Source organism: Leucopleurus acutus, assembly GCF_964270905.1.
Source record: "Leucopleurus acutus genome assembly, chromosome: 9".
Classification (NCBI taxonomy): Eukaryota; Metazoa; Chordata; class Mammalia; order Artiodactyla; family Delphinidae; genus Leucopleurus; species Leucopleurus acutus.
This window is the reverse complement of record NC_139144.1, coordinates 97,486,862-97,503,726: the sequence shown is the minus strand read 5'-3', so window position 1 is coordinate 97,503,726 and position 16,865 is coordinate 97,486,862. Positions and strand designations below refer to the sequence as shown.

General features: G+C 41.7%; 1 protein-coding gene and 1 pseudogene across 2 annotated transcripts; both read right to left on the bottom strand.

The window, feature by feature from the left end:
• Positions 1–1,302: 1,302 nt before the first annotated feature.
• Positions 1,303–2,251, bottom strand: TAS2R60 (taste 2 receptor member 60; the record flags this gene model as incomplete). The annotated part of the gene is given in 3 exon segments (XM_082846864.1): positions 1,303–1,877; positions 1,880–2,050; positions 2,053–2,251. Coding segments are annotated over 3 exon segments (945 nt in total).
• A 3,550-nt stretch (positions 2,252–5,801) lies between these two features.
• Positions 5,802–8,078, bottom strand: LOC309966658 (taste receptor type 2 member 143-like; annotated as a pseudogene). The gene is made up of 2 exons: positions 7,109–8,078; positions 5,802–5,850 (listed from the first exon to the last, which is right to left on the bottom strand). The product of its transcript is annotated as a taste receptor type 2 member 143-like (transcript).
• Positions 8,079–16,865: the final 8,787 nt, after the last annotated feature.

Sequence of the window (16,865 nt, the reverse complement as noted above, 5' to 3'; positions counted from 1 at the left end):
CAAAAGTAGGGATCTGTCTTCTAATACAGAGGGAAAGGGGAGGAAAAAGAGGAAATGAGGCTGAGAGATTTCAAAGCAGATACAGGGACATTGAGGGATCTCAGTTTGAATGATTCAAGAGGTCACTGAGCTTAAGGAAAGTTTGAGAAAATCTGTGAAAGGCAGAAAAGCAGTCTACATGCTTCACCAAACCAAGACTGGAGCCTTCTTCTTAAATCTTATGCATCAGAAACAGATGACCCTCTCCATGTCAAAAATTTTAGTAGGTCCCAATGGTAGAATAAAAGAAGTCACATCTGGGTTCATGGACCTTAACATTTATAGAACAGACTCACTGACTGAGCTACTGTAGAGGACATAAACCATATATAAATCATAAACCCCTAGAATTCAGGGGGATCTCAAAAGGTAATCTGTGAATATACAAATCCCAGGTAACACACACAGCTGCACACATGCACAAATCACACCATGCTCTGTACAGAGAGTTCAGACACCAGGAACTCTTGCATGAAAGGAGAGAGAGCTTCACTGCACTAGATGGCTAGAAATCAGTTAAGGATGAAAAAGGAAATATGGTTTTACAGGATGAAGCCAAAGGAAAATTCAGTTTCCAAAAATCTTCTCCAGTCTGATTCAACAGATAAAAAGTGAATCGTGGGCTTCCCTGTGGTGCAGTGGTTAAGAATTCACCTGCCAGTGCAGGGGACACGGGTTTAAGCCCTGGTCCGGGAAGATCCCATAGGCCACGGAGCAATTAAGCCCATGCGCCACAACTACTGAGCCTGCGCTTAAGAGCCCGTGCTCCAAAACAAGAGAAACCACTGCAATGAGAAGCCCGTGCGCTGCAATGAAGAGTAGCCCCTGCTCGCCGCAACTAGAGAAAGCCCGCATGCAGCAACAAAGACCCAACACAGGCAAAAATAAATAAAAATAAAATTAATTAATTTTTTTTAAAAACGTGAATCATGTGTCCGGATCCTTGCATCCAGTTTCCAGAGGGATAATTTTAAACACCGAGTTTAGTCACAGGGAAATAAAAGTTTCCTGCTTCTTTGGCCACATCAAGTCCCACAGGGAACATTTACTATATCAGCTACACCCTTGCTGAGTGGAAATCACTGACACTAGACCACTAGTTCAGTACATTCCATCTCACCTTGAAATCCTATTTCACTGAAATCATGAAATGCATCAAAGAGGGAAAGAGCATTAAATGTGGCAAAGAGATTTAAAGAAGCAATGTCCCATTCTACCCAGGCCTTCTGCAGTAGAGTCTCTGGGGCTCTTCATCAAAGCAACTCAAGACGCCCCATGCCCTGAGGAGCAGCCCCTCTCTAGCACAGCTCTCAGCCTGCTGTTACTCCAGAAAAGAACAATGGCGTGGACTACTGTGCACAGATAAATCACAGCCTGCCACACCCAGTGCCTGAATTCCCATGATGGAAACACACCTGAGGCACTGAGCACCAGTGACAGAAAATAGGAAACAAAGAGGACAGCAAAGGAGATGAGAGCCAGGAGAGCCTTGATGTGTGCCTGGGCGCTGGGATCGTGAGAGCCTGAGATGGACAGGGAGACCTTCTTGGTGTGTCTTCCCAGAGGTGGAATGAGCAAAGCCATGCCAGCGATGAAGACAACAGGAGGGACTGTCCAGGTAACAATTTTCAAAGGGAAGAAGCAGAGTCTCTCATATGTTCTCACAGCATTCCCAGCGACATTCCAAGGTTGCAGAACCCTCTTTAAATAGTTCTGATCTATTCTCCAGTTGCCTATGAAAACTAGAATGGTGCTGAAGCTGGAAAACCCCACCGAGCTGAGCAGCACCCATGGAACCAACGCAGACACCATCTGCTTTAGCCAGAGGAAGACAGGGGGGTGAAGGTTGCGATTTTCACACAGTAGAAGACACTGAGCCAGGTGGAGAACCATAACGTGACAGCATTCAAGAAGTCCCACTGAAAGGCTAGGAACTGGAATACAGGGTTGTATGGGAAGGCTATTGGATTCAGGAAAATATAAATGTTCTTATCACCACCCATCACAGATAGAAGCTAGAGGCTCCCAGGCTGACCAATAACTTATTGCAGGGTGACAAAGTTCTCTGCAGCAACCACTCCATGCCCAGTGCCACAGTGATTAAGCCATTACCCACCACTGCCACCAAGCACAAAAGGAATAAAATGATAGCAAAGATAAAGGCTATCTTATCAGCCAACTGAGGTCCTGGAACCATGTCCTCTCCACTCATCTCTCCTGAAGACAAGATGGGTCCCAAGACTTCAAAGTCTATTCCTGTAGGGTGGCTCTGGAGGGTCCTGTATGATGCTGGTCTCTCCAGCTTCCCTACATACAGAGGATAAAGTAGAGGATGTGGGCAGGATGTGGGCTATCTGAGGAGGGTGAAGAGGTTTCTTCTTCTCTGAATAGATACAAATATCATTAAGGCTCAGTTTCAAAAGTCCCCCTGCCTGCCCATGAATTTGCCTGTCCTTCCTCTGCCTACTGTCTGCCTATATCAACATTGCTGTGGATACTATATCAGGCCCTTGCATTTAGCATCCCTTACATGGGAGCTTATACCTCTCCAAGCTGACACCTAAGATATGACCACACACCTACTGGCTGCTCTGTGAGGAAATGCAGTGAGCACACCTGCTACTAACAGTCAGAGCTCAACATCCTTGGTTGGTTGGCATGTTCTGGGCATTGTCCTAAGTGATCTTCATTGTCTTTAGTTCCCACAATGACCCTATGAAGCAAGTGCCTTTAGAAAACCCCTTTGATGGGCAGAAAACTGAACAAAACCTCTACTGAGAGAGGTTAATTCAAATACTATTACTTGTGGTGACTGTTATCATCAAATAGAACATAGCAGACAATTATACATAATCAAGCAAGTGCATTTTTTAACCATATTTTATTAGTGACCTTTAAAGGGCATTTCATATAGGAAAGCCTACTATGCTAGCTATAGCACTAATGGGCTATGGCAGGAAGAACTCTGGGCTAGGAATCAAGGCAAGTGTTAGTCCTAGTTCCACCATCACTGTGAGTTACTGGGTATGTCAGTAGGCCCCTCTGTGCCTCGGTTTCTCCATCTGTAAGATGTGAAAAGTATCATCTGTTCTAATTCACAGGATAAGACTAGATTCTAGGACTAGAACCTCAGTTTTCAGAGTGAAAGAAGACATTAAATGGACTGACATATATACACTAGTATGTATAAAATAGATAACCAATATATAGAACCTGCTGTATAGCACATGAAGTCCACTTCGCTGTACAGTAGAAACTAATACAACATTGTAAAACAACTATACCCCAATAAAAAAATTTTTTTAACATTAGAAACATCAAAAAAGATATTAAATAATTTTATAGATGAATAAATGAAGTCTCAAGTTATAGATTAAGACTCCCACCTAAAGTCACAGTTTGGAGAAAAGACCGAGACCCAAACCGATTCCAAGACCAGAAATCTTTGTATAGTTAGCAGCACATCTTGTATCCTATCTTCTTCATCCACAGCTGAAGGCAGAAGACCAGGCTTTGAGTTCTGTCACAGTCACTATCTATGGATCTTTGGACTAGTCGTTTAACCTCTCTGAACCCCACTTTCTTCATCTATAAAATATGGATCACAAATATATGTGAATATATATACACACACATATATGGATGTAAATGTGGAAACTAGAAATCTCTACACATGTATAAGAAATAAGTAAGGTGGTGATGACAAGTGTTATTATAATGATATCCATCCTGTGGAGGGACAAGTGGTCCAAGGAAAATTCAGGAGAGCATCAGGGATGCAACAGAGGTCCAAGGCACCAAATACTGGATATCTACTTTAATTAGAGGAAGGTGGAGTAAGCAAAGGCCACATTTTCAATAGGAATGAGGCTCAAAGAATCAAAAAAAAAAAAAGCAATCAGGTGAGCGCTTACTTACTCAGGTGCGTGTGAGCAGGTTAGTGTGTCACAGAGAGTAAGGCAAGCAGAAAGGGTTCTGGGTCAGCTATGGCAATAGTGAAGGCTCAGGATCAAGTAACATGAGAGTGAGGGAGTATTTTACAGAACACTCATCTTCTGACCAGCACCACAGCCTACTATTTCCATGCATAGAACCCCACAAAGACAGAATAGAATCCAGAACTCTCAGCATCTCTTTCTAGTTCCCAGTTCACCTGAGACAAAGGTCCAGTAGAACTGTCCTTCCAACACAGAAGCCCTGCTGTGGTGAACATGGTGATCTTGGGGAAAGGAGAGGTGAACTAAGGCAACGAATTCACTCTGCCTTTCTGAGAAGATGCAAATCTCCAGGGGATAAGTTCCCAGCTGCTCTCTACCCTGCCCTTGTTCCTCTGGCTGACATTTGGCTGTTTGCTCCTGGAACACGGAGCAATAAAGCAAACTCTGAGCTCGTAGCTCTGGCGTCTGGCCAGCCACAAAGTTCTCAATATGGAAAATTTACATCTTTTCCCTTCTACTTCCTACATATTTGATGGCTCATATAATGGGGAAAATATGCTGTTAACCCTCAATTTGACCAACAACAATTAATAAGCATCTCCTGTATATCATAATGACCCTGTGAAAGGCGCTGGGGCTATAACAGTGAACTAGGTATCTGCCCTCAAAGTGCTTTCATGCACTAACCATAAACCACAAACATTTACTGGACATACACTATGTACAGGTTAAGTTAATCCAAAAGTGTGAGCAATCATTTGTATTTTAATATGGAATATGCTTTATGGTGATTCTTTTGTTGTTTGTGCTTTTTGTTTGTTACATTTTGTTTCTCAGACTTTATTTGGTGGAAGCCAAGTCTGAGAATTTTGAAATTTTCACAGGTAGTCTTTGTATGTATGATCATGAGGGTGGTAAAGGTAGGAATCCTGAGTACATTGCCTGTGTGGGAAACACTTAGTTCTATCTCTCAGAGGATAAAAAAGGAGCACTCCCAGGCTGTGGTTCTAAATGTATGTGTCATCCTACTTCCATACCAAGAATTCTGGGAAGAATTCAGTAACATCAGCAGCCCCTTCATTGTGGGACAGCAAAGGTGCTGTCTTGTATGTTGAAAGGACAGAGATGACACCAGTAAAGGAGATGGAAGTTTGATCATGTCAAGGAAATAGGTAAGTTTGACTACAGCAGGGGATTTCCATAAGGGAATGGTGGCATATCAGGCTGAAAAGGCAGGCTGGGGAAAGATCCCAGAAGGCTCTGAAAGTCAGGATAAGATATTAGGCTGTGTCTTTGGTCAAGATGGGGCCACCAAATGTTTATGGGCTCTTATGAGCTAGAGCCTAGGAAAGGGAGGTTGAGAACATCAACCAATTAAAAACTCCTGAGATAAGCCCACTAGTCCTGGCATAAATCAAAAGGCTGTGAAAATGTTGCAGAACATGAGAGTCGCACCACCATTCCCCTCCCACCCAAGACATTCAGTAAAGTTCTGGAGCTCTGTCCAAGGGAAAGCCAGTCTTCCAGGTGACATCCCTGATGCTCCTGACTTTGCTGCCTCCACCCATCCCTCTTGTGGCTTAAGCCCCAAAATTCAGTCCCCGCAATTTATTATTGCCCTCCCAGCTCACTCATATTGCTGCCAAAAAAAAAAGGAAAAAAAAAAATTTCTTTATGATACTCCCAGCTTTCCAGTTTCCTCTATCCAGTTTCACCCTCTCTCTACTCTTTGGGAAATCCCTTGTGCTCCTCTCCTACAATTTGGGAATCTCCTCTTTTAAAGCCCTAATCTTCTTCCAAGTGAAAACTCCTCACCCCGTTACCTCATCTCTGTTCCTCTTTCTTGCTCTTCTTGCCGTAGCTCAGCCTCCAGCTAGCATTACAACAGAATGTTTTGGGGTCTCAGCTCCCAAGACTGTTGGACAACTTATCATAAATGCAGTTATTTACTTGAAAATCCTTTGTAAACTCTATTCTGTTCTGTTGTTTGTTACTCCTATCTTGATTAGCTCAGACATATAAATCTGTTAACCATGTATGGTGTTTTTCCCAATCTCTTCTGGTCTCTTGGTCTCCACATTTTTTTATAGTAAACTCCATCAGTTAAAAAAAAAATTATGAACATGAATTCTACCATATGCATGTTTATTTATTTTAATTATATGCTTGTAATACTCTACTAATACATTATGTACATCATAAAACACATATCAGAAATAGGGATTAAAAGGATGAGATAAAAATAAATGGAAATTGTCACGCTTTTCTTTCTACATCCAATGGATCATTTTGCACACACTCCGGGATGCAAACACCCTAATTTAGAGACTACCATCCTAGACATCGGCATCCAGGGTCCACCTCCTGGATGAGTGGACAGGAAGAGTAAGATTCTCAAAATTTAAAACTATAGCAAATTTCCTTTGTTTTCCTTTTCTATCTTCTGTTGGCCAAAGCATTTCCACATCATAAAATTCCTTTTAATTCAACATATACCGAACACACAAAGCCATGGGCAGGTCCTATAGTGGCACAAAACTCATACATGCCCTCAGACATCAATTGTTCAAAAGAAAAAGCTCCATGGGTGGAACTGGTCTTAAGCAGGGCACAAAAGAAGGGAATGGCAAAAAACAGCAGAGAAAGGAAAGAAGGAAGTTCCAGATGGGCCAAAAGACCACAGGCTGCAGGGAAGAGCATGTGGGGAGACAGAAAGAAGCTTTCCTGGGCTGAAGTAGAGAGACTGAGCTCTGAAAGCACAGCAAGGTTGAGGAGGGCAATTGATGTGTGTGGGATGGTGTGGGATGGTATGAGACAACCTATGTCACCATTCAAACAAAACTTTAGGTTGACCACAGAACAACTGACAACCATTACAGGTCTCTGTAAAGGGAATACAGACCAATATGATGCTTGGAGAATATATTATTAGGGCTGCGTGTGTAGAGAGTGAAGGAGGCCTGTGAGGAAATGAGGCCACCATTCTAGTCCAAGGTGGTTTGGGACCCAGATTAGGGACCGGGACCACTGGAAGGGAGGGTAGAAACAGAGAGGAGTGGAAAAAGAATTAATGGGGTGTAGAAAGAGTGGGGAAGAAAGAAGGAAATGAACAGAGAGGACAACACCCAAACCTTGTGCATTCTTGCCACCCATGGGCTTGTTCAGTGACAGCAGTTACTGACACTGATGAGACAAACTGCTCCTTGCCCAGGGCTCTCCAAGGCCTCTTCATCAGGGCCTTTCTCAGCCTGGGGCTGCTGTGCACCGAGGTGATGGAGTGCCGACAGATGCCTGCACAGGTCACCACTTCCCAGGCCCAGCGCCAGTGATTCCAGTGGGTTAGGATGTTTATAACAACGATAATCAGGCACAGGTAACGTGATGGTAGAAGGTGAGGAAGAAGGCAAGTGACTTCAGGGCCACAGTGTGAGCCCGGGTACTGGGATCACTCGGGGCCAGGTCTATGGTCCCTCATCTGCCCCAAATGCCGGCGCAGCGAGAACACAAGAGGGTGTACACCAGGGACAGGAGAAATGGAATTGACCGCATGATAATTACATGAGGTAGAAAAAAGTACAAAGAGACAGTCTGTGTTCTACCAGCCAGGGTGCTGTTTCCAAGGGAACTCTGGGCAGCAACCACCCGCACACGAATTGTGTTCCCAGTGTCTAACGGGATGGCTACCAGAGCAGATAAGATCAGGGAGCCCAGCAGCAGCCTGGGCACTGACTGAGAAATCCTCCACTTCAGCCCAAAGAAGACGGGGTGAGAGAAGAATGAGATCTTCACACAGTAGAATGTAGCAAGCCAAGCAGTAAGCCAGAAAGTGAGAGAGTTGATGAAGTCCTAGGGGATGCTGAAATAGTAAATTCTGGAACCAAAACCAAAGAAGGCCACGAGGTTGTTCAGGAGGGCCATCCCATGCAGTCAGAACCGGGAGGCGGCCAGGGAGGCCGCCGCAATCATGTCGCCTGCAAGCAGTGCCTGGCATTGTACCCACTCCCTGATCAGCACAGTAACTATGAAGCCATTCTGCAGCATGGCAGCCAGCAACTCCAGGAAAAAGATGACCATGAAGACCAACATGGGTGAGGAGGGCATCTTCTCCAGGGAGGCTCTGCTCAGACTCGGCTTCTCCTCCGGGGTGCTGGGGCACATCCACAGCCTCTCTGGACAAGCCACACTCTGTTGAGACTATAGATTCAGAGGCTCTCCTTGGATTCAGGCAAAAGCGTAGCAACCAGCAAACACCACCACCTCCCCACCCCCACCCCCACCCCCACCCCTGCCGGTCCTCCAGGATTTGAAAAGAGGATCCCCGTGATTTCCCGGGGCATGCAAATCCCTCCCAGCTCAATGACACCCTGTCTCTGTTTTGCCAAACCTGTATTTGCCTGTTCTTCATTAGGGCCAGATGTAGGAAAATGGTAACAGAATAGAGGCTCCAAGGGTGACTGAAAACACCCATATTTTTCACTACATTTCTCACTATACTCTTTTCTAACTTCCTGTTTGCCTCCCATGACCACAAACCTTCCCCGACCCTTCATGTCCCAAGTTAATATTTTATTCCATATCCTGCAGGTATTATATATGGGTGGAATAAGAAGTCATACAGAGAAATTAAAACCTTTACAGACAAGCAAAAGCTGAGAGAGTTCAGCACCACCAAATCAGCTTTACAACAAATGCTAAAGGAACTTCTCTAGACAAGAAACACAAGAGAAGGAAAAGACCTATAATAACGAACCCAAAACAATTTAGAAAATGGGAATAGGAACATACATATTGATAATTACCTTAAATGTAAATGGACTAAATGCTCCCACCAAAAGACACAGACTGGCTGAATGGATACAAAAACAAGACCCTTATATATGCTGTCTACAAGAGACCCACTTCAGACCTAGAGACACATACAGACTGAAAGTAAGGGGATGGAAAAAGATATTCCATGCAAATGGAAATCAAAAGAAAGCTGGAGTAGCAATTCTCATATCAGACAAAATAGACTTTAAAATAAGGACTATTACAAGAGACAAAGAAGGACACTACATAATGATCAAGGGATCGATCCAAGAAGAAGATATAACAATTGTAAATATTTATGCACCCAACATAGGAGCACCTCAATACATAAGGCAAATACTAACAGCCATAAAAGGGGAAATCGACAGTAACACATTCATAGTAGGGGACTTTAACACCCCACTTTCACCCATGGACAGATCATCCAAAATGAAAATAAATAAGGAAACACAAGCTTTAAATGATACATTAAACAAGATGGACTTAATTGATATTTGTAGGACACTCCATCCAAAAACAACAGAATACACATTTTTCTCAAGTGCTCATGGAACATTCTCCAGGATAGATCGTATCTTGGGTCACAAATCAAGCCTTGGTAAATTTAAGAAAATTGAAATTGTATCAAGTATCTTTTCCAACCACAACGCCATGAGACTAGATATTACAGGAAAAGATCTGTAAAAAATACAAACACATGGAGGCTAAACAATACACTACTTAATAATGAAGTGATCACTGAAGAAATCAAAGAGGAAATAAAAAAATACCTAGAAACAAATGACAATGGAGACACAACGACCCAAAACCTATGGGATGCAGCAAAAGCAGTTCTAAGGGGGAAGTTTATAGCAATACAAGCCCACCTTAAGAAACAAGAAACATCTCGAATAAACAACCTAACCTTGCACCTCAAGCAATTAGAGAAAGAAGAACAAAAAAACCCCAAAGCTAGCAGAAGGAAAGAAATCATAAAAATCAGATCAGAAATAAATGAAAAAGAAATGAAGGAAACAATAGCAAAGATCAATAAAACTAAAAGCTGGTTCTTTGAGAAGATAAACAAAATAGATAAACCACTAGCCAGACTCATCAAGAAAAAAAGGGAGAAGACTCAAATCAATAGAATTAGAAATTGAAAAGGAGAAGTAACAACTGACACTGCAGAAATAAAAAAGATCATGAGAGATTATTACAAGTAACTATATGCCAATAAAATGGACAACCTGGAAGAAATGGACAAATTCTTAGAAATGCACAACCTGCCAAGACTGAATCAGGAAGAAATAGAAAATATGAACAGACCAATCACAAGCACTGAAATTGAAACTGTCATTAAAAATCTTCCAACAAACAAAAGCCCAGGACCAGATGGCTTCACAGGTGAATTCTACCAAACATTTAGAGAAGAGCTAACACCTATCCTTCTCAAACTCTTCCAAAATATAGCAGAGGGAGGAACACTCCCAAACTCCTTCTACGAGGCCACCATCACTCTGATACCAAAACCAGACAAAGATGTCACAAAGAAAGAAAACTACAGGCCAATATCACTGATGAACATAGATGCAAAAATCCTCAACAAAATACTAGCAAACAGAATCCAACAGCATATTAAAAGGATCATACACCATGATCAAGTGGGGTTTATTCTAGGAATGCAAGGATTCTTCAGTATATGCAAATCTATCAATGTGATACACCATATTAACAAATTGAAGGATAAAAACCATATGATCATCTCAATAGATGCAGAGAAAGCTTTTGACAAAATTCAACATCCATTTATGATAAAAACCCTGTAGAAAGTAGGCATAGACGGAACTTTCCTCAACATAATAAAGGCCATATATGACAAGCCCACAGCCAACATCATCCTCAATGGTGAAAAACTGAAAGCATTTCCACTAAGATCAGGAACAAGACAAGGTTGCCCACTCTCACCACTCTTATTCAACATAGTTTTGGAAGTTTTAGCCACAGCAATCAGAGAAGAAAAGGAAATAAAAGGAATCCAAATCGGAAAAGAAGAAGTAAAGCTGTCACTGTTTGCAGATGACATGATACTATACATAGAGAATCTGGCACAAAAACAGAAAGATAGATCAATGGAACAGGATAGAAAGCCCAGAGATAAACCCACGCACATATGGACACCTTATCTTTGATAAAGGTGGCAGGAATGTACAGTGGAGAAAGGACAGCCTCTTCAATAAGTGGTGCTGAAAAAACTGGACAGATACATGTAAAAGTATGAGATTAGATCACTCCCTAACACCACACACAAAAATAAGCTCAAAATGGATTAAAGACCTAAATGTAAGGCCAGAAACTATCAAACTCTTAGAGGAAAACATAGGCAGAACACTCTATGACATAAATCACAGCAAGATCCTTTCTGATCCACCTCCTAGAGTAATGGAAATAAAAACAAAAATAAACAACTGGGACCTAATGAAACTCCAAAGCTTTTGCACAGCAAAGGAAACCATAAACAAGACCAAAAGACAACCCTCAGAATGGGAGAAAATATTTGCAAATGAAGCAACTGACAAAGGATTAATCTCCAAAATTTACAAGCAGCTCATGCAGCTCAAAAACAAAAAAACAAACAACCCAATCCAAAAATGGGCAGAAGACCTAAGCAGACATTTCTCCAAAGAAGATATACACACTGCCAACAAACACATGAAAGAATGCTCAACATCATTAGTCATTAGAGAAATGCAAATCAAAACTACAATGAGATATCATCTCACACCAGTCAGAATGGCCATCATCAAAAAGTCTAGAAACAATAAATGCTGGAGAGGGTGTGGAGAGAAGGAACACTCTTGCACTGCTGGTGGGAATGTGAATTGGTTCAGCCACTATGGAGAACAGTATGGAGGTTCCTTAAAAAACTACAAATAGAACTACCATATGACCCAGCAATCCCACTACTGGGCATATACCCTGAGAAAACCAAAATTCAAAAAGAGTCATGTACCAAAATGTTCATTGCAGCTCTATTTACAATAGCCCGGAGATGGAAACAACCTAAGTGCCCATCATCGGATGAATGGATAAAGAAGATGTGGCACATATATACAATGGAATATTACTCAGCCATAAAAAGAAACGAAATTGAGCTATTTGTAACGAGGTGGATAGACCTAGAGTCTGTCATACAGAGTGAAGTAAGTCAGAAAGAAAAAGACAAATACCGTATGCTAACACATATATATGGAATTTAAGAAGAAAAAAAAAATGTCATGAAGAACCTAGGGGTAAGACAGGAATAAAGACACAGACCTACTGGAGAACGGACTTGAGGATATGGGGAGGGGAAGGGTGAGCTGTGACTGGGCGAGAGAGAGTCATGGACATATACACACTAACAAACATAAGGTAGATAGCTAGTGGGAAGCAGCCGCAAGGCACAGGGATATCAGCTCAGTGCTTTGTGACCACCTGGAGGGGTGGGATAGGGAGGGTGGGAGGGAGGGAGACGCAGGAGGGAAGAGATATGGGAACATATGTATATGTATAACTGATTCACTTTGTTATAAAGCAGAAACTAACACACCATTGTAAAGCAATTATACCCCAATAAAGATGTTAAAAATATATATATATATAGTAAAATATATAAAAAAAAAAAGTAGTAGTAGTAGTCATACATACGCACAAGTCTTGGAAACACTAAGAAAAGGCTCCCTTTCCCTTCTAGTGGCTGCTCAGGCTGCCTAAAATTTCACTGGCAGGCTCCATATTGGAGTTCAAGGAGTCTCCACTTAAAAAGTGAGTTTCCCTAATGTGTTAACATCAAATCTGTTAGCCATTAACACTTTAGTTTCAGTGTGCTTAGAAAACCAAAATTAATCATTTCCCAATAAGCCTCTGAGGAAATGAGAGAGAGTAGATATGTCATAACGAGAAGAAGGGAAAGACAGAGAATGGGAATAGGCAGATCAGATCCAGAGTGGACATCACAATAAGAGCCAGAGGAAGCAAGAGTTTGTGGGACGATAAGAGGAGCTAAGAATAAAGCTCAGAACAAGCCCCCAGGGAGGGACTGTTGTCTGTGGGATGAACCACTTCCTATAATAATGCTTAAGATAATAACAAGCCACCTGTTAGAGCATCACCTTGCCATTTATAAAGTGATTTCACACGTTACATTTTGCCTCCACTGCCCACCACGCAAAGGGACACTGGTTCAGATCAGCCAACCCAGGCTCAGGTAGCCACTAAGAAAGATCCAACTAAAGTGGGCTGTAAAAGGCAGGAATGCAGGTGAACGTGAAAACAGACCAAAAAGGGGAAAAACGAAAAGAGAGAGGAGGGTATAAGAAAGCAGAGGTAAGGTGGTGAAGCAAGGAAGATCCCGGAGTCAGGGTCCTCCCCCATGACCACTCACAGATAACAGCCTTGCTTCCCACTTCACATGGTCTCACTCAAGATTCCAAAGGTGAGAGGTCTATGTGCAAAAGATTTAAAATAAATAAAACCAAGGTTAACTATTTACAGAGGAGACCTCAGGAGAATGAGGTTATGTCGCTTGCTTGAAGAGCTGCTTTATTTTTCTCAAAAGGTTATCGAAGAGCAGATAATCCAATCTGACCAATGGTTTTGCAACAAAGCTTCAGTGATGTGATTTAGTTCTTTGCCGGTTTTCTCTGGCTTCTCAAAGACAGCAGCAATGCGTGGTTTCTGCAGGTTTCACAACATTTTGGCTCTTCTCAGAATCCTTCGGTGAAAAGCCAGCTTCATGATGTCATCAAGAAGCAAGTTGAGGCCATGGTACACACGCCCTGTTGTGGTCATATGTAACCAAGTGTTCCCTGTGTGTTCACAGGCAACTTTCATGTGACTTGCACAGTCATCAAAACATATGCTTTCCCAGAAACAGTCTTTCCCAAGACTCTTCCTTTTCTACAGTTAACAGCTCTACAAAGTGAATGTTTTCTCCCATTTTGATACTCTTCTATGAGAAAGTTGAAAGAGTACCGCTCCTCAGGTACCTGTCCATCCATCTCTCAGCGCTCCACTAGACCTGTCTTAGAGAGGTCCCATGTCCCTGATAAATGGAATATTGCCTGCCATAACAGTAAACAAAGGATGTCACTGTCAACAGCGATTGCAGCCACAAGCCGACTAAGGAAACTCAGGAAGGAAAAGCATACCTGCCATCTAGCAGCCATCAGACTGCAGCCACTCCCTGCGGTGAGCCCTGAGGAAACCCAGGATACGAAAACACAGGATACTGGCCCCAGATAGCTGAGGTGCACTTCAAAGGAATGATTTCAGTGAGCCCAGACTCCTGCATCTTCCCAAACACAGCAAAGCGCTAAATTCCTTAACTTGGGATATCCGGTTTTCTTTCATTAACAATAATTTTTGACTTTCAGACTACCTGCCCTTTGTTGCACAGTTCCTATATATCCTGGCTCCCCCCTTGCCTCCTTGGAGCAGTTCTCTCAGGGTTCCTTGAGATGCTGCCTCCTGGGCTTGAAGACCTAAAAATTCCCTCCAAATAAAACATAACCCTCAACCTTTAGGCTGTGAATAGCTTTAGTCAACATCCCATTCATCATCTGCCTCCAAAGAGGCCACAGGCAGAGCAACCCTTGGAGCTGTTGCTAGGAGCCCTTTCAGTGCACAAAAGCGATCAGAAGTACCAGGCGATTCTCACGAGTTTGGGCCGTGTCTCTCCCTTCTAAAGGTGTCTCATACTTGCAAATGAAACCTATAAATCCTTTTCTGTAGCACAACTGGCAATATTTTTCTAAGATGACGCCTGAGTCTTCTATGAAATGATGCTAGTGTCAAACACATAACAGATTCCAAGTGTATGATTCCAAAAAGATCTATTTGTACTCCCTTCATTTTGGTGCTCTACACTTGCAAAGGAGGTTTTTGGTTTCTGTTCATTAGTTTGCTTCTTTGTCTTGTTTTATTTTTTCTTATTACGTTCAAAAACTCACTGAGTCATCTTAAAAACATGTGAAAATACACATTTTATTTGGCAAGGTTTGTAAATCTTGGTGTCCATTCCCCACTGGACCTTTGAGTGACCTGCAGCGCGCAAATACGTCCACATTCTTCCATGGTTTCATCAGGTAACTGATGGTCTGTGCCACAGAAAGGCGGAGAAGGAAGGAAATAACAGCGTTTTTAATGGAGAGACTGTACATAAATGGGAAGCTAAATCATGCACAGTTCCAATGATGCTCATACAGAATGGGTTCTAAATAACATTCTGGCCCTACAGACTTCCTCTCACTCTTCTATTTAAGTAAATAATTTTGGATAAAACATTGGATCTGATAGCAATCCAAAATAAAACAGCATTTTAGCTCTCTAAAATTAAATTGGGAATTTCCAACATCCTCAATTATCAAAATGTATAAGCAAGTTAAACATTTTTTAATATTCAGGTAAATTTATACAGTTTCTTTTCAAATAAAAATAGCATTTTTATGATGATAAGGTTAGCCTGCAAGGAGGTCCAGAGTCCAATTTTATTTCAAATCAAAATTTTTTTGAATAGTTCTTTCTCTGTCTTGCACCATTTAAACAAATTGGAAGCAATACAATTAATCTCTTAAAGAATAAATCAATGCTCCTTCCATACTGCCATAAAGTTCACTCTAATATCTACTGGAGAGAGAAATCATGTTCAACAACTTCTAAATCTGTGGTTTAGAAGCCATGCCTTCCAGGGGCTCCTTCTAGTAGTGAAGGGGCAAAGGAAAACTGAGAAAGTAGAACCACAGCTTCTCGTCTTCTCTTCACACAAAGCAGCTCTGTTTATATCTACTTTCTAGACTAAGCTTCTGCATAAGATCTAAGTTAAAGACAGAACTCCACTGAAAAAAACAAATTTGAAACTACTGTCCTAGATCAAAAGTTATCAAGAGAGAAAAAGACAGGTTGAGTCAATGCATCTTCTTTCACTCGCTTCCAAAACTCTTCTAAATTGACTGTAAAGGAATTTTTTAAAAATTATTTTCAAGGCACCAATTCACAATGACAGCACAAACATTTGGGAGACTGGGAAGTATGTAGATGGAAGAGTGATAAAAACAGAGCAGAGCTGAGGAGACTGAACTCTGTGCAGGCAGAAGGAAAAATCAAAAAATAACCTGACTTTTACTCAGGATTTGTGGTACCAGGTACCATCAAAGAAGAAATGGTAAAAATTAGCAAGAAGTCAGTTTAAGGTTCAGATTCCCAGATCACTTCTCCCCTGTTGCATAACTGAGCAACCACTCCTGCCTACCCCAGGAAAAGACTGGAGGTGTATCCTCTGGAGGGGGTTAAACAGGATCTCTGAGCTGGGTGCATATTAAATCCATCTGAGGCAAAGGTATATTGAAAACAGTGAAATTAGGTGGACAAACGCTTTCCCTCACTTGGAGCCCAGAACATTGGCACCCAGGCCTTCACCCTCCAGGCAGGAGGTAAGAATAGCCTTTTTCTAAGAATTTGAACTTTCCCAGAGGAAGATATCAGAGAGTCCTCAAACAACTGGCCCAGTCAATCACTCTACAGTGAAGCCTATGGTCAACAAGTCCCATTCATGAGCTTGGTTTCCAACCAGCCTTTCCATCCCTCACTCAACAGAGCAGACAACAAGGAGTTTGGAACATCTGAGAAAAGATGGAAGATAAAACCAAAACAAAGAAATAAAATAGCTACTTGGAGGAAAAAACAAAGCAAGATAAAGAAATCTTCCCCCCACCCCCCAATATCAATATTCCCAGAGAATTAAGAGAAAATGACAAAACTATATAAAGTAAGAGAATGTTGTTTAAAAGCAACACTCAAAAATTTCAAAAGGGGAGCTCTTTGTAAATAAAAGCACATCTGAAATTTAAAACTCAGTAGAAGAGTTGGAAGATAAAATTTATGAAGTCTCTCAGAAAATACAGCCAAAAAAAAAAAAATGTACTGCAAAAACAGAGAACACCAGTCCACAATATCCAATACCCAAGTAACAGAAATTCTAAAAAGAGAGATATAATAAATAGAGGGCAGAAAAGCATCAACAAAATAAATGAAGAAAAATTCCCAGAACTAAAGGATATGGAT